General features: G+C 42.4%; 1 protein-coding gene across 1 annotated transcript in view; it reads right to left on the reverse strand.

Moving 5' to 3' along the window:
- Positions 1-18,715, reverse strand: part of LOC106581680 (striated muscle preferentially expressed protein kinase) — a 171,851-nt gene that overhangs the window by 126,205 nt on the left and 26,931 nt on the right. The window contains exons 5-7 of the mRNA XM_082967289.1: positions 12,480-12,646; positions 9,727-9,815; positions 1,069-1,244 (exon numbers count right to left, since the gene is read on the reverse strand). Of these exons, the coding sequence (XP_082823415.1) occupies positions 1,069-1,244; positions 9,727-9,815; positions 12,480-12,646 (432 nt within the window). The remainder of the gene's footprint in view (positions 1-1,068; positions 1,245-9,726; positions 9,816-12,479; positions 12,647-18,715) is intronic.

An 18,715-nucleotide genomic window follows, 5' to 3' on the forward strand; every position in this document is an offset into this window, starting at 1 on the left:
GTACTGGTAAGTACTACACAAACATCTAACAGAATAACACATAGCTGTCTGTACAATACTTTTAATCAAGTATAACAATTTGTTACTTTTTCCACCACTGCTTATAAGGATGTTTTAATTACTTGTGAGTTTATAGCTTAATACTACTGTTCTGATAGCTGTACTTCTGTCCAAAATATTATATTGTCATCTAGTGGCAAATTTGGGTACTGTATCTTTTAATTTGCTAACTTTCGGTGCAGAGCTATTTCCTGTCAGAACAGAACTCAATTTTTTCATCTTAGTAGGCCTTGGTTAAAGATGAGTCTGTACATACTTTCGAGTTATTAGAAAATACTTTTGCTAATTCAAATTGTGTTTCTAGAATATTTATGTTTTTTACATGTTTATTCTAGTTCTAAATTCCGATGATGCTAAGCTAATTACGCTAACTATCTATCACCCATTAACTTAACATTGTGCGTTAGCATGCTAGCTATCGTTTTGGGATGGAATTTAGCTTCTTAGTTTTTGGATGTATCTGGCTATTTTAAGTGTTCAGATATCTCTTGTGACAAAGCTAAATCATAGTTATTAAGCTATATGGACACTTAGATGATGTGTATATGTTTAGTGGTACATTTCCTGTGATTGTCATCATATCTGCATGGTCATGTTGGCTAGCTAGGCTAGTTTTTGCTGCTAACTCGTGATAGAGATGCTGTTCTTTATTTGTATTAATTTGTGTGAATGTATATAGTGACTTTTTCTCATACAGTTTCTCCTTTCTGTATCTGTTACAGTTTTCAAACAAAATATATTCTACTAAAGATTCTTAACGGTACCAATGCCTCCTGATTATTTATTGGAAGAGTGTAAGCTGTCTGCCATGCTTTGTAGCTTACACATTGTGCAGGCAGAACCACTGCGCTTATTACTATGCTTAGAGTCAGTGTTATAACACAGTATAGGTGTTATAAGGCATTATATGTACCTTACATAACAAATATGTTATCCAACATTTTGTATTATTTGATTGGCATACAGCGAAGAGAGGGATTGGAAAAAGACAACATTGCTGTACTGTACCTTTCACCTCCAGTTTGCATTCGCACTGCTTTGTTCCATACTCATTGATGATCTTGCAGGTGTACACTCCCGTGTCCGACTTCTGAGCTGAGTTGATGGTCATTTCAAAAGTGCCGTCCTTGGTCTCACTCACTGTGTGGTGCAAGTCTGTTTTCATTGTCTCCCTGTCCCTCAGCCTGAACCAAGAGAGAGTTCTATATTTAGAAATGTTTTGCAATGTTTAGAGATGCATTACAATGGAGAGGGAACTACAGTATACTGGTTTTATAAAGACTACATTGTAAATGTATTACAGAAACCTAGCAACCATTGTCTTGCCAATGTGAACCATGCCAATGTGGAGCATGCACAAAACTCTAATGGCAAGATACAATATACAAAAGTATGTGGACACCCTTTCAAATTAGAGGATTCGGCTATTTCAGCTACACCTGTTACTGATAGGTGTATAAAATCAAGCACACGGCCATGCAATCTCCATAGGTAAACATTAGCAGTAGAATGGAAACATCTAGGACAGGCCTGGGCAAGGGCCTTTGTTTTTCAAAGAAAAGGAAAGGAAAGCAGACAATGAATGTAGGGTGTTCCAGCAAGAGTGGACATCAAAATATTTCTTTATTGAGGTATCAGGGAAAGCTGTGTGCTTGGTGTGCAAAGAGAGCATTGCTGTCTTTAAAGACTACAACTTGTCCCGACACTTCCAGACAAAGCATGCAGAGAAATATAGGAATATGTCTTCTGAGCAGAGGGCAAGTGCATCGAAATAGTTGCTTTCTCAGTTGCAAAAGCAGCAAGGACTTTTAACAAAACTGCATTCAGCAAATGACAGAATTGCGAGAGCTAGCTTGTACTGTCCCACAAAATTGCTAAACATAGTAAGACATTTGCTGAGGGCGAATTCATTAAAGAATGTTTAATTGACTCTGCAGCAATACTTTCCCCCGACAAGAAAGAGCTGTTTGAAAAAAAAATCCTGTCAAGACGAACAGTGACACGACGTGTTGGGGACATCACAGGGAATATGGAACAACAGTTGAAAGACAAGGTAAAGGATTTCACCTATTTCTCCTTGGCCCTGGATGAGAGCAGTGATGCACGTGACATGGCGCAGTTGTTGATATTCTTACGAGGCATAACCCCAGACTTTGAAATTACAGAGGAGCTTGCTTCAGTGCAGTCAATGAAGAGCACAACCACAGAGAAAGATTGTGACCACTGATGGGCGCCCAAACTTGACAGGAAAAAAACTTTGGTCTTTTGAAAAGGATACAAGATCAAGTAGCTGAGCTGAACCCAACCCAGAAAATTATTTTCCTGCATTGCATTATGCATCAGGTGCTCTGTAAATGTGTTCTGAAAATGAGCCATGTTGTGGATACAGTCATTTAGTGGTAAACTTCATAAGAGAAAAATCTTTAAACCACAGGCAGTTTCTCACTGTTGGAAGAGACAGAGGCGGGTTACGCAGATCTCCCCTACAACAAAACGTGAGATGGCTGAGTTTGGGGAAGGTGCTTAAAAGAGTGTTTGGGTTAAATGCGGAAGACACTTTCAGTTGAATACATTCAGTTGGACAACTGACTTCTGTAGGTATCCCCCTTTCCTTAAAAGGGTGTGGGACCTGAAGTTGGAGATTGCAAATGAAAGGAAAATATGTGGATTTCACTGAACTGAAAGATAAAGAATGGTTGGCTGATTTTGCCTATGCCGTGGACATAATGGCCTTCATGAATGAACTGAATTCCAAACTACAAGGGAAGGGCCTTTTTGCACATCAGAAATTTGCCTTGTCAAAGCCTTCAAGGGAAAATTACTACTCCTGACCTGCCAATTAGATGCCTACAATCTCACCCACCTTCCGACACTACTAGTCTGTTCCCTGTCAGATGACCAGCGGGATAGGTATACATCGCTCCTGCATGCTTTCAATGGTGAGTTTTCTCCTCGTTTTGAGGATTTCAAAGTGTTGGAAAATGACATGCTGTTGGTTTCTTCTCCTTTCACCTTCAATGTGGATAACACTCCCACTGACCTGCAACTTGAGCTTATCGATCTTCAGTCTGATCCAGTGATTGGAGAACTATTCAAAACAATGTCACTGACAAGGTTCTATGCATCTCTCGATGAACAAAACTTTCCAAAGAGTAGGAGTCATGCTCAGAAGATGTTTGTACTGTTTGGGTCAAACTATGTATGTGAACAGACATTTTCAGTGATGAAATATAACAAGTCAAGGCACAGATCATCTCTTACTGACTCTCACCTCTCAGCAATCCTGCGTGTAGCGACATCAGAAATTATACCTGACTTCACTGCTCTAGTCAATGGCCATCAGAGACTTCACTCCTCACACTGATTGACTAGTACTTCTTTGGGCTAGGTGTTCCGCTAGCGGGATCACATCCGGGGAAATTGCAGAGCACCAAATTGAAATTACAAAACATAATATTAAACATTCATGAATATACAAGTGTCTTATATCATTTAACCTCTATGGGCTAGGTGGGACGCTTGCGTCCCACCTACTCAACAGCCAGTGTAATCCCGTGGGGCGATATTCAAATACCTCAAAAATGCAAAAACTTGAATTTTTCAAACATATGACTATTTTACACCATTTTAAAGACAAGACTCTCGTTAATCTAACCACAATGTCCGATTTCAAAAAGGCTTTACAATGAAAGCAAAACATTAGATTATGTCAGCAGAGTACCCAGCCAGAAATAATCAGACACCCATTTTTCAAGCTAGCATATAATGTCACATAAACCCAAACCACAGCTAAATGCAGCACTAACCTTTGATGATCTTCATCAGATGACAACCCTAGGACATTATGTTATACAATACATGCATGTTTTGTTCAATCAAGTTCATATTTATATCAAAAACCAGTTAACCTCTTGGGGCTAGGTGGGACGCTAGCGTGCCACCCGTGGTGCACTCCATCAACAGCAGGTGCATTTCAAGAGCGGCAAATTTGAATCCAAATAAATGTCAAAATTCTAATTTTTCAAAAATACAACTATTTTACACCATTTGAAAGATAAACATCTCCTTAATCTAACCACGTTTTACGATTTCAAAAAGGTTTTACGGCGAAAGCATAAATTTAGAGTATGTTAGGACAGTACATTTACAAGAGTTGTGTGTAATGTTTTGTCAAGTCAAAGACAGGGTCACCAAAACCATAAAACCAGCTAAAATGATGCACTAACCTTTTACAATCTCCATCAGATGACACTCCTAGGACATTATGTTAGACAATGCATGCATTTTTAGTTCTATCAAGTTCATATTTATATCCAAAAACAGCGATTTACTATGGCATTGATGTTGAGGAAATCGTTTCCCTCCAATAACCGGCAGTCAAGTCAGCGTAACAAATTAAATAATTAAAATTAGAAAACATTGGTAAAATATTATATTGTCATTTAAAGAATTATAGATTTACATCTCTTGAACTCAATCAACTTGCCAGATTTAAAAATAACCTTACTGGGAAATCACACTTTGCAATAATCTGAGCACTGCGCCCAGAAAAATACGCGTTGCGATACAGACTAGACGTCATGTTGGGGAGATCTAAAATCGAAAATACTATGTAAATAATCCATTACCTTTGATTCTCTTCATCAGATGTCACTTCCAGGTATCACAGGTCCATAACGAATGTAGTTTTGTTCAAAAAAGCTCATCATTTATGTCCAAAAATCTCCGTCTCGTTAGCACATGATGTAAGCCAGCCGGACTTCTCGTCATGAACGAGGGGAAAAAATATATTTCCGTTCGTTCAAACATGTCAAACGTTGTATAGCATAAATCATTAGGGCCTTTTTTAACCAGAACATGAATAATATTCAAGGTGGACGAATGCATACTCTTTTATAACGTATTGGAACGAGGGTACCCAACATGAACTCGCGCGCCAGGTGTCTAATGGGACATCATCGTTCCATGGCTCTTGTTCGGTCAGATCTCCCTCCAGAAGACTCAAAACACTTTGTAAAGGCTGGTGACATCTAGTGGAAGCAATAGGAAGTGCCAAAATATTCCTAAACCCCTGTGTTTTTCAATGGGATAGGTTTAAAGTCAATACAACACATCAGGTATCCACTTCCTGTCAGAAAATGTCTCAGGGTTTTGCCTGCCAAATGAGTTCTGTTATACTCACAGACACCATTCAAACAGTTTTGGAAACTTTAGTGTGTTTTCTATCCATATATAATAAGTATATGCATATTCTAGTTACTGGGTAGGATTAGTAACCAGATTAAATCGGGTACATTTTTTTTATCCAGACGTGCAAATGCTGCCCCCTAGACCCAACAGGTTAACACAGTGTCCAAAGAAGGGCCAGAAGTATACAGAATGGTGTTGTCTGCATAGAGGTGGATCAGAGACTGACCAGCAAGAGCGACATCATTGATGTATACAGAGAAAAGAGTTGGCCCAAGAATTGAACCCTGTGGCACCCCCATAGAGACTGCCAGAGGTCCGGACAACAGGCCCTCCGATTTGACACACTGAACTCTATCAAAGAAGTAGTTGGTGAACCAGGCGATGCAATCATTAGAGAAACCAAGGCTATTGAGCCTGCCGATGAGGATGTGGTGATTGACAGAGTCGAAAGCTTTGGCCAGGTCAATGAATACGGCAGCACAGTATTGTTTCTTATCGATGGCCGTTACGATATCGTTTAGGACCTTGACTTGCCTGACTTACTCCAACTCCCCGTGTGCCCCCCCCAAAAAATTGTTTTGGGGCTGCCTCCTCACCTCCTGAAATGGAGGATATAGTGCCTCATACCTCCGACGCTCAGCCTTTGCTGTCTCCAGCTCCTCCTTCGGGCGCCGGTACTCCCCTGCCTGCCTGCCTCCAGGGTCCCTTTCCATCCATTATTTCCTCCCATGTCCACAACTCTAAGTAGCTCCTCTGATGCTTCTTCCTCCGCTGCTTGGTCCTTCTTTGGTGGGTGGTTCTGTAACGGCCGTCGTTAAAGGTAGACCAAGGCGCAGCGTGTTTAGTGCTCATATTTGTATTTATTATACTGAAACACTATAAACAAAACAAGAAAACGACAGCCAGCAGTTCTGTCAGGTTAACATGAACTAAACAGAAAATAACCACCCACAAACACAATGAATAAAATAAAAACTACTTAAAAATGGTCTCTAATCAGAGGCAACAAGATTCAGCTGCCTCCAATTTGAGACCAACCCCAAACAATTCCAACATATAAATAGATACCCTAGAATAAACATAGAAATAGAAGAACATAGAACATAATCCAAAACCCCCAAAACACACAGACAAACACCCCCTGCCACGCCCTGACCAAACTACAAAAACGAATAACCCCTTTACTGGTCAGGACGTGACAGTACCCCCCCCAAAGGTGCAGACTCCGAATGCACCTGAAACAAAAACTCACAAAACAATAACCCCAAACTAAAGGGAGGGAAGGGAGGGTGGCCACCGTCACCGACGGCTCCCGTGCTACACCCCCCTCCCCAATCCTCCAACTACGGAGGTGGCTCAGGCTCCGGCTTTAGTCCCCATTCTAACCTGCCCACCCCCCTTGAAGGCTCACGGCTGTAGACCATCGCTGGAGACCTCGGGCTGAGGGGCGTCGCTGGAGACCTCGGGCAGAGGGGCGTCGCTGGAGACCTCGGGCTGAGGGGCGTCGCTGGAGACTCAGGGCTGAGGGGCGTCGCTGGAGACTCAGGGCTGAGGGGCGTCGCTGGAGACTCAGGGCTGAGGGGCGTCGCTGGAGACTCAGGGCTGAGGAGCGTCGCTGGAGACCTCGGGCTTAGGTGCGTCGCTGCAGGCTCCGGGCTGAGGGGGGTCGCTGGAGACTCCGGGCTGAGGGGCGTCGCTGGAGACTCCGGGCTGAGGGGCGTCGCTGGAGACTCCGGGCTGAGGGGCGTCGCTGGAGACTCCGGGCTGAGGGGCGTCGCTGCAGGCTCCGAGCTGAGTGGCGTCGCTGCAGGCTCCGGGCTGTGGGCCGTCTCTGTCCGTTCCGGACTGTAGGACGTTGCCGGAAGCACTGGATGGGGAACTGTCGCTGGAAGCTCTAGACGGGGCACTGTCGCCGGAACCTCTGGATGGGGAACTGTCGCCGGAAGCTCTGGACGGGGAACTGTCGCCGGAAGCTATGGACGGGGAACTGTCGCCGGAAGCTATGGACGGGGAACTGTCGCCGGAAGCTCTGGAGGGGGAACTGTCGCCGGAAACTCTGGACGGGGACTGCACACTGAAGGCCTGATGCGTGGGGCTGGCTTTGGAAGCGCCAGAACAGTAACACGCACCACAGGGCTAGTGCGAGGAGCAGGAACAGGATACACTGGGTCTTGAATACGCACTAGAGGTCTGGAGTGCACAGCCTCCACAACCCGTCCTGGCTGGATTGTCACTGTAGCCCTGCACGGGCGGAGTGCTGGCACAGGGCGAACTGGGCTGTGCTGAGGCATGATGGCTGCTGTGCGTAGGGCAGGCGCAGGGTAGCCTGGGCCTAGGAGACGCACTGGTGGCCAGATGTGCTCTGCCGGCGCACTTCTCCCTGGCTGGATGCCCACTCTAGCATGGCACTTGCGGGTGGCTGGTATCAACCGTACCGGACCGTGCGCACTTACGCATAGCATGGTGCTCTCAACGCCAAACTCTCCCCATAATAAGCAAGAGGAGTTGGTTCAGGCCTATTGCCTGACTTACTCCAACTCCCCGTGTGCCCCCCCAAAAAATTGTTTTGGAGCTGCCTCCTCACCTCCTGAAATGGAGGATATAGTGCCTCATACCTCCGACGCTAAGTCTTTGCTGCCTCCAGCTCCTCCTTCGGGCGCTGGTACTCCCCTGCCTGCCTCCAGGGTCCCTTTCCATCCATTATTTCCTCCCATGTCCACGACTCTAAGTAGCTCCTCTGATGCTCCTTCCTCCGCTGCTTGGTCCTTCTTTTGTGGGTGGTTCTGTAACGGCCGTCGTTAAAGGTAGACCAAGGCGCAGCGTGTTTAGTGCTCATATTTGTATTTATTATACTGAAACACTATAAACAAAACAAGAAAACGACAGCCAGCAGTTCTGTCAGGTTAACATGAACTAAACAGAAAATAACCACCCACAAACACAATGAAAAAAAAAATACTTAAATATGGTCTCTAATCAGAGGCAACGAGATTCAGCTGCCTCCAATTTGAGCCCAACCCCAAACAATTCCAACATAGAAATAGATACCCTAGAATAAACATAGAAATAGAAGAACATAAAACATAACCCAAAAAACCCAAAACACACAGACAAACACCCCCTGCCACGCCCTGACCAAACTACAAAAACAAATAATCCCTTTACTGGTCAGGACGTGACATTGATGTTGAGCTCTCTATCTTTCTTGTGTTTTTGTGCATACCTGTTAACAAGAGTACTGTCCGTGGTGCTGAATGCACAGCGTACTTTTCCCTCCGTGTAGTTCATTGCATGTTTAATAAGGAAAATACCTACCAATAGGAGAACATTGATGTGGTTTATATGTTAAAAAAGTTAAATAAGTGAATTACACTAGATATATCTGTCAACACAGTCATACACATTATGTATAATCCTGTCATAATATGTGGCCCTCTATGGAAAATAATTTCCCAGGCCTGGTCTAGGAGCAACAACGGCTCAGCCATGAAGTGGTAGGCCACACAAGCTCACAGAACGGGACCACCGAGTGCTGAAGGGCGCAGCACGTAAAAATCGTCTGTCCTCGATTGCAACACTCACTGCCGAGCTTCAAACTGCCTCTGGAAGCAACGTCAGCACAAGAACTGTTCGTCGGGGGCTTCATGAAATGGGTTTCCATGGCCGAGCAGCCGCACACAAGCCTAAGAACACCATGCGCAATGCCAAGCGTACGCTGGAGAGCTGTAAAGCTCGACACCATTGGACTTTGGAGCAGGGAAAATGGCTCTCTGGCAGTCCGACGGACAAATCTGGGTTTGGCAGATGCCAGGAGAACGCAACCTGCCCCGATGCATAATGCCTACTGTAAAGTTTGGTGGAGGAAGAATAATGGTCTGGGGCATGGTTCGGGCTAGGCCCCTTAGTTCCAGTGAAGGGAAATCTTACCGCTACAGCATACAATGACATTCTAGAGGATTCTGTACTTCCAACTTGGGGAAAAAGTTTGGGGAAGGCCCTTTCCTGTTTCAGCACAAAGGGAGGTCCATAGAGAAATGTTTTTTTCGAGATCGGTGTGGAAGAACTTGACTGGCCTGCACAGAGCCCTCACCTCAACCCCATCGAACACCTTTGGGATGAATTGGAATGCCAACTGCGAGCCAAGCCTAATCGCCTAATATCAGTGCCCAACCTCACTAACGCTCTTGTGTCTGAATGGAAGCAATGTTCCATCATCTAGTGGAAAACCTTCCCAGAAGAGTGGAGTCTGTTATAACAGCAAAGGGGGGACCAACTCTATATCAATGCCCAGGATTTTGGAATGAGATGTATAACGAGTAGGTGTTCACATACTGTACCTTTGGTCATGTAGTGTATGCATGACAAAACAAATGCTGTATTGTATCAATAACTCTTGTACATTACAGCAGGCTTTTTCAGTTAAGATTAAATACACAGAGCATTGAATTGATGATTTAATGGAGTAAGGAAACCTACCAATAAAGCATGGGTTTGGGCTGTCCATTTAGTCGGACAGACATGGTCACTTCTTGCCCCTCAATGACCGCTTGATCATTCATAGTTACCTGTTAAAACAGAGGATGAGCCATTTTGAAATGGGAGTTGACAGCACATAGACTCATTTCCATGCTGTCACTTTTGAAATTCAAACTACACTATATGTAACATTGGTTACATATTTACATGATACACAGTGTCATAATACATTATGATGTCATATGATTGTATATATAATACATACATATATAATACATATATAATTGTGTCAAAACCCACATTTATTCCAATTAGTTTTTTCCCTGCCAAGAAGTTTCCTTTTGTTTGAAAGTTTGTTTCTTAAACCCTTTGTTGTTGTAATGAATTCTTTACAGTCATGTTCTTTTTCCCATTATATTTTAAATAACTTGTAGAAAATAAACTTCATGAAACTGTCATGAAGCATTATGACCATCCTGCATCACTTTACTTGGACTAAGAAAATACACTTTATGACACTGTCAAGAAGCATTATGACGATCATAATCATACAAGCCAGATAGGCCTATCACGTACTTTCCCTTATATCAATCATCAGTCAAAACAAGGATGTATTGTCCTGCTCCTGAAATCTGCTCCTGCATTCATTCCAGTCATCAGCAACAGAGCATTGGGGTAGGTGCATGTCTGACATCAATGCGTGTGCAATTACAATGATAATTTAAAATGGTAAATTAAAAAAATATATATAACATTACATGTAGGCTATAGTGTAATGGAATGTTTTGACTTGTGTGGTAGGTTATGTGGGTTTTGACACTCTTATGTAGATGCCATAAGCAGCCATAAAATTATGCAATGTAAACTCAGCAATAAAAGAAACGTCCTCTCACTGTCAACTGCGTTTATTTTCAGCAAACTTAACATGTGTAAATATTTGTATGAACATAACAAGATTCAATAACTGAGACATAAAATGAACAAGTTCCACAGACATGTGACTAACAGAAATTGAATAATGTGTCTCTGAACAAAGGCGGGGTCAAAATCAAAAGTAACAGTCTGGTGTGGCCACCAGCTGCATTAAGTACTGCAGTGCTTCTCCTCCTCACGGAATGCACCAGATTTGCAAGTTCTTACTGTGAGATGTTACCCCACACTTCCACCAAGGCACCTGCAAGTTGCTGTACATTTCTGGGGGGAATAGCCCATGCCCTCACCCTCCAATCCAACAGGTCCAAGACGTGCTAAATGGGATTGAGATCCGGGCTCTTCGCTGGCCATGGCAGAACACTGACATTCCTGTCTTGCAGAAAATCACACACAGAACGAGCGGTATGGCTGGTGGCATTGTCATGCTAGAGGGTCATGTCAGGATAAGCCTGCAGGAAGCGTACCACGTGAGGGAGGAGGATGTCTTCCGTGTAACGCACAGCGTTGAGATTGCCTGCAATGACAACAAGCTCAGTCCGATGATGCTGTGACACACCGCCCCAAACCATGACGGACACTCCACCTCCAAATCGATCCCGCTTCAGAGTACAGGCCTCCGTGTAACGCTCAGTCCTTCGACGATAAACGCGAATCCGACCATCACCCCTGGTGAGTCAAAACCGTGACTCCTCATTGAAGAGTACTTTTTGCCAGTCCTGTCTGGTCCAGCGACGGTGGGTTTGTGGCCATAGGCGACGTTGCTGCCGGTGATGTCTGGTGAGGACCTGCCTTACAACAGGACTACAAGCCCTCAGTCCAGCCTCTCTCAGCCTATTGCGGACAGTCTGAGCAGTGATGGAGGGATTGTGCATTCCTGGTGTAACTCGGGAAGTTGTTGTTGCCATCCTGTACCTGTCCCGCAGGAGTGATATTTCGGATGTACCGATCCTGTGCAGGTGTGGTTACACATGGTCTGCCACTGCGAGGATGATCAGTTCTCCGTTCTGTCTCCCTGTATCGCTGTCTTAGGCGTCTCACAATATAGACATTGCAATTGATTGCCCTGGCCACATCTGCAGTCGTCATGCCGCCTTGCAGCATGCCTAAGGCACGTTCAAGCAGATGAGCAGGGACCCTGGGCATCTTTCTTTTGGTGTATTTCAGAGTCAGTAGAAAGGCCTCTTTAGTGTCCTAAGTTTTCATAACTGTGACCTTAATTGCCTACCGTCTGTAAGCTGATACTGTCTTAACGACCGTTCCACAGGTGAATGGTCATTAATTGTTTATGCTTCATTGAACAAGCATGGGAAACAGTGTTTAAACCCTTTACAATGAAGATCTGTGAAGTTATTTGGATGTTTACGAATTATCTTTGAAAGACATGGTCCTGAAAAAGAGACGTTTATTTTTTGGCTGATTTTATGTCACAACATGTCTAAATATATGTCATGACAGTATTAAGATTATATTATAACAGGTTATGACAAGTTATGTCAGCTGTTATGACATGGTTATGACCATGTCATAACGTGTTATGACGCTGGGTGTCAAGTAAAGTGTTACTGGAACATCCACTGCATGAATCACCATACAATATGAAGTGCTTTGAGATTAAGTTTAAAACAATTTATAGATTTTACAGTGTATTGTAATGCCAATAAAAAGTTTTGTGAGAGATCTATTTGCCAAATCCCAAACTGATCCCTTGCCCCTGTGCTTAAGTTTACCACAACAATGGCCTACAGAATAATGTAAAGTGAAGGAGAGCCAAGTGATACACACGAAAGATCCTTTTGGGATCCAGTGTTACACAGTCTCACCTGGAAAGCAGGGGGCTCCTTGAATCGTGTGTCGACTATCTTCCTTGTCTCAGGCCCTCCAAAGTCCATGCCTTCCTCCAGTGGGCTGAGGTACTCTTCATCAGATGTGATAGGGCTGCTGATGTCCCTAGGAACACCCAGGTTCCCCTGCGGCTCCTGCATGGGCTCTGTCGAATATACATTAAAATAGAAAATGTACTTTATTTTCCATGTTGTGATCGCAGTATCCAAATGTGAACAAGGCTTTATTGTTTTATGTCATTAATAAATGCGGAATCCCATTTTTTTTAATCTATATATATATATGTGAATCATTTCAGGAAACTAGGTGTATGTCGTACGTCATTACTTCACAGGAGAGCCATTTCAATGTAAACTTTTTATTTTAATCAAAATGTGTTTTTTTTGGCAGAAATGCCTTCTGGAACATGTGAACTTTCATGTGCCTTAATAACAAACTTGTATGCTATCTGTTAATGGGAATAAAATTGTTAAATTATGAGCCTAGTTGGTTTAGCCACAGAAAAAGTCAGAAACCTTTCCGCTAGCCATGATTGGCAGAGATAATAAGTCGGCTGGACATGCCGAGAGATGTGTTCAGATTGGTCTGCCATGTAGCACGCTTCTGTCTATAACGTGAGCTGGTCAGTATGTGTAGGTAATCTAACACAGCTTTTTTAAAGATATCACAAAAGTGTTGCTCTCCACTTTCTGGAGGACTGAGTTTTGAAATCAGTGGAATGCCCAGTGGAAATATGAGTATGATAGCTGAGGAAATTCTACTGTTTGATTGCAAATATGCAGAGGGAGTTGAAAAGAGAACACACAGAAGGCTATTGTACAAAACACCTGTCTCCGGATTACATCTTCAAACTAAGAGCAACCATGGCATCCGTGACATAGAGGGAGAAGCGTCCATCCATGTATACGGGTAAGATAGCCTAGCTAGCCAAATTTTTAGATATTACACATTTGTAATTTTGTCAGAAAGTCATTTTCATTTCAAGTTTAAGCGTACTGTTAGCTATCTGGCAAACATTAGCTGGCTGGCTCGCTAGCTAATGTTACGTGTGTGATCTGTGTAGTAATTTTATTCATATCTCAAAGTAATTTGCATTGCTAGTTATAGCCTAATGTTAGCTAGCTAGCTAACATTGAACCTGGTTGGTTAGCTACCTGCAGATTCATGCAGGGTAATAACATTATGAGTTGGGATCATGGTTCATTGTTTAGCTAGCTAGATACATGTCGAAACAAAAGACTCCACTTTGCAAGTTACCATTTCAATAGAATGTTAATGATATCACTCTGACAACTGTTGATAGACAAAGCTGGTAAATTCGATATTGCTATCTACTCTGATTTTTTAAGAAATGGTGCCAGTGGGTCAACCATGAGTAGTAAACACAGAAAGGTTGTGATTGAAGCTCCACCTCCATCTCTCTCTCCATATTAGGCACATTCAACAAGTTGCTCTCTCTCTATCTCTCTCTGATATTAAATGTTGACTTACTCCACATTTGTGACCTGATTCAGAAAACTATGCATATGTCGCAAGTCACTACTTCACAGGAGAGCCATTTGAAAGTAAAAAATATTTTTTTGCAAAATGTTTTTTAGCAGAAATGTCTTCTCGAACATGTGAACTTTCATGTGCCTTAATAACAAACTTGTATGCCATCTGTAAATACAAATACAATTGTTAAATTACGAGCCTTGTTGGTTAAGCCACATAAAAAGTAAGCAACCTTCCCACTAGCTATGATTGACTGATATAATAGGTGGGCTGGACATGCCGAGAGAGGAGTTTGGATTGGTCTGCCATATTGAAGGTTTTTGTCTATTTGAGCTTGTCAGTCTGTATTGGTAATCCTGTCTATCGTGGCTTTAAAAAAAATACGTAATGTGTAGTGGAGCTGCATTAGTGTTGCTCTCCACTTTCTGGACGATCAAGTTTTGAAATCAGTGAAATTAGAGTATGATAGCAAAAGAGATGGAGAAAACACCTCTCTCCAGATTACATCTTCAAACTAAGGGCAACCGTGGTATGGCAATCCTGACAGGTAAACGTGTCCATCCTGTATGATGATGTATACAGGTAAAATAATCTAGCATTAGCTAGCTATATTTTCAAATATTACACGTCTCTAATTTTGACAGAAAGTGGTTTCATTTCAAGCTAAAGTGTACTGTTAACTAGCTAGCTAACATTAGCTGGCTGGCTCCCTAGCTGATGTTATTATTTGTTTCCCAGATCCGTTTGCTTTTCTAGTTAGAGCCTAATGTTAGGCATTGTTGTCACTTTATTCATTGTTGGCACTTTGTTAATTGTTGGCCAACATTAGACCTGGTTGGGTAGCTCCCATTCATTGTTTAACTAGCTAGCTTGCTATATGTCTTAAGCTAAAGTGTACTGTTAGCTAGCTAGCTAACGTTAGCTGTCTGGCTCCCTAGCGGACGTTATTATTCATTTCCCAGAGCTGTTTGCTTTTATAGTTAGAGCCTAATGTTAGGCATTGTTGGCACTTTGTTCATTGTTGGCACTTTGTTCATAGTTGTTTAACTAGCTAACGTTAGCTGGCTGGCTCATTAGCTAGCGTTACGTGACGTGTGTACAACACCCGTTCAATATGATCGGTGTCAATAAACGTCTGCAAAAAAGCGTAATGAAATTGTTGCCAGCAGACCTGGTTAGGCTGTTTTCATGTTATCCAGAGGTAAACAAATCATCGGCCAGAGCGTCAAGTTTGCGCTATGAGAGTGAAACGAGATGGGTGGGGCTAAAGCTGAAGAGGGTGTGAACGATGCTAAATGGGTGTAGACAAAGAAGAGCTCTTCACTAGATACCAAAGCATTCAAATGCAATTTTCTCAAAAGTGTGTTTACAAGTTGATTAACTTTCAAAGCAGAATTACTTTCCCATTGTTCTTCAAATGCAATGTATGATATACCATTTAGTAGCTCCGAGTTACCAGTAAAAAACACCAAGTCACATTTTGCTACAGGTGGTGAGTCACATTTTGTTGTGTTACAGCCTGAATTTAAAAAAGATTCAAATTGAGCTCAGGTGCATCCGATTTCCTTTGATCATCATTGAGATGTCGCTACAACTTGATTGGAGTCCACCTGTGGCCAATTCAATTCTTTGGACATGATTTAGAAAGAAACACACCTGTCTGTATAAGGTCCAACAGTTGACAGTGCATGTCAGAACAGAAACTATACCATGAAGTCCAAGGAACTGTCTGCAGATCTCCGAGATAGAATTGTGATGAGGCATATATCTGGGGAAGGGTATAAAACTATTTCTAGAGTGTTGAAAGTTTCCAAGAGCACAGTGGTCTCCATCATTGGGAAATGGAAAAAATATAGAACTACCCAGACTCTGCCTAGAGCCGGCCGTCCGACCAAACTGAGCAACCGGGCAAAAAGGACCTTGGTCAGGGAGGTGACCAAGAGCCCACTCTGACAGAACTACAAAGTTCCTTGGCTGAGATGGGAAAACCTGACAGAAGGACAACAGTGTCTACAGCACATCACCAATCTGGGCTTTATGGAAGAGTGGCCAGATGGAAGCCACTCCTGAGAAGAAGGCACATGACAGCACGTCTGGTGTTTGCAAAAAAGCACATGAAAGACTCGGAGCATAAGGAAAAAGATTCTGTGATCTGATGAGACAAACATTTTACTCTTTTGCCTGAATGCAAATCGCTATGTTTGGAAAAAACAGGCACAGCTCTTCACCCATCTAACACCACCCCTACTGTGAAGCATGGTAGTGGCAGCATCATGCAATTGGGATGCTTTTCAGTGGCAGGGACTGTGAGACTGGTAAGGATAGAGGGAACAATGAATGGAGCCAAATACAGGCAAATCCTTAATGAGAACCTGCTTCAGGTTGCAAATGACCTTAGACTGAGGCAAAGATTTACGTTCAAACAGGACAATGACCCCAAGCATACAGACAAATCAATGCTAGAATGGCTTCAGAACAAGAATGTGAAAGTCCTTGAGTGGCCCAGCCAAAGCCCAGACTTGAATCCCATTGAATCTGTGGAAAAGCTTGAAGATTTCTGTTCACCGCAGCTCCGGATATAATTTAACAGAGCTTGAGAAAATCTGCAAGGAAGAATGGGAGAAAATCCCCAATTCCAGATGTGCGAAGCTAATAAAGACACACCCAATACGACTCAACGTTGTAATCATTGCCAAAGGTGATTCTCCAAATTAAATACTTTTGCTAAAATTTCATATTTTCACTTTCTCATTATGGGGGATTGTTTGGAGATGGGTGAGAAAAAAAGCGATTTAATCCATTTTAAATTCATCCTGTAACACAAAATAATGTGGAATAATTCAAGGTGTATGAATACTTTCTGAAGGCACTGTACGAGCATGTGATTTAATGTCCATGGTGATATTGTAAAAAATAAATGCTTTAGTATACATTACAGTATACTAACACACTATAATTTGATTTGATACATGTGACTTGAATGGCCGTGATGTTACATCTAAAAAAGAGTACTGATAGGAAGATAGGAAGCAATGGCAAATAATCAATGTGTAAATGTGTAAGGATGAGTAAATAATTTGTACTTAAAACTCTTTTTAATATTCTGTCACACTTTATAATAACATGTATTTATTAGCACTTATAAATGATTTATAAACTATTGTGGTTTGAGCTCTTCACTGAGTGTGAGCTAACGTTAGCTAATGCTGTCACCTCAGTAGCTAACCTTAACCTGGCTAGCACTGAGATTTTAGCTAACTATTAACTCACTGTACAGCTGATGTGGATGACATGGGTGGAAGGACCACAACAAACCTTATTCTCTTCAATATGGGTTCTATGCTGGGGCCATATGTCAAATCAAGTGCCCCAAAATGAGAGTTACAAAGAACATGAATGTGGTGCTGACTGATGATTGGCCAACACTATTGCCAATCACCCCACACGGTAGGCGGGACATAAAAAGGGTATATCTGCATTCACAACACTATTAATAAATAGTAATTGTATTCATTGTAAACATGTATAAATACATTAAGGCTTATAAGCATTTCAATTCATAAGTATGACATGTCTTAAAAAATGACTTGTATCAGTTTTTATAATAACTTTACGGATAACTTTATCTCTGCCTCATATTACTGAACAGCTGAAATGTAAAAAAATCCCTAAAAATATTTATTGATGGATATACAACTGTCTCTGTCAGCTGTAATGGATATTTCTGTTGCAGAAGGACACAGTCCCCATATATTGGATTGGAGCAAGAACAATCAGTGTTTGTGTGATGATGTAGGCTAATCTTTATAGTTGCTGCCATATCATAGCTACTAGCCAGAGTTACTGAAAAAATAATATAATTCCCGTTGAGTTTTGCATTGGGGCATAAAACAATCTGTGTTTTAACTACATACAGGCACTACCAACTGCTACTGTGCTTCTAAATTATCGTGCAATTACCGCACGTGTAGGCTACCAAGCTGTTCCACCTCTGGGCAGCAGAACGTTCTAGGCAGCTCGAGAATGTTTACCCAGAGCAATAACCAGGGTCTGACAATGGGCGAGTTTGTTTTGCATCGCCCAGAGCACTATTTTTCCTTTCATCGTTTGTCAACTACTGCTTTAGACTACCTTTTTTTTGTGATGATAATCTTCCTAGATATTATACTGCCATATCGTAGCGAGAGTTGCTGAAAAAAGAAATAGTCAATGTTTGCAATCATGAGAAAATAATCGCTGCCTCTTTTTGTCTTCCTTGTGTTGAACCAGAATCTGGACTTAGTGGAGACGTTGAACATCTCCTGTAAAGCCAGATTCTGATTCAGTGTTTGATATGCTTGGCTAAATTACTGTTACAACAGACAACAACGTTTGTACACAAATTTCGATCATGTCTTTTGTGTACAGCAGGATAGCTGCATGTAGCCTAACAGGAATGCATAGTTCGAACATGTCAACCATACTGTATCTTTAGTGTACAACATTAAGTTTCCACTCCATGTCAATGAGGGGGAAGTGGCAGTGGGAGCACTGAGCAGAAGCTACATAGGCAACAGAGTGGGCAGCAGCTATGTCTGCAAACATGCGCGGAAATCTCCATATCAATAGCCACAGCAAGCCGGGTTCCAAAAAATGGTGTCAGCCCGATCCAATTTCGCTCTGGTACTGCTCAGCCACAAGCTCTGGGCTTGCTCTGCCTTTTTCATTTACTTCATGACTA

Source organism: Salmo salar, chromosome 21 (assembly GCF_965601325.2).
Source record: "Salmo salar chromosome 21, fSalSal1, whole genome shotgun sequence".
NCBI classification, from domain to species: domain Eukaryota; kingdom Metazoa; phylum Chordata; class Actinopteri; order Salmoniformes; family Salmonidae; genus Salmo; species Salmo salar.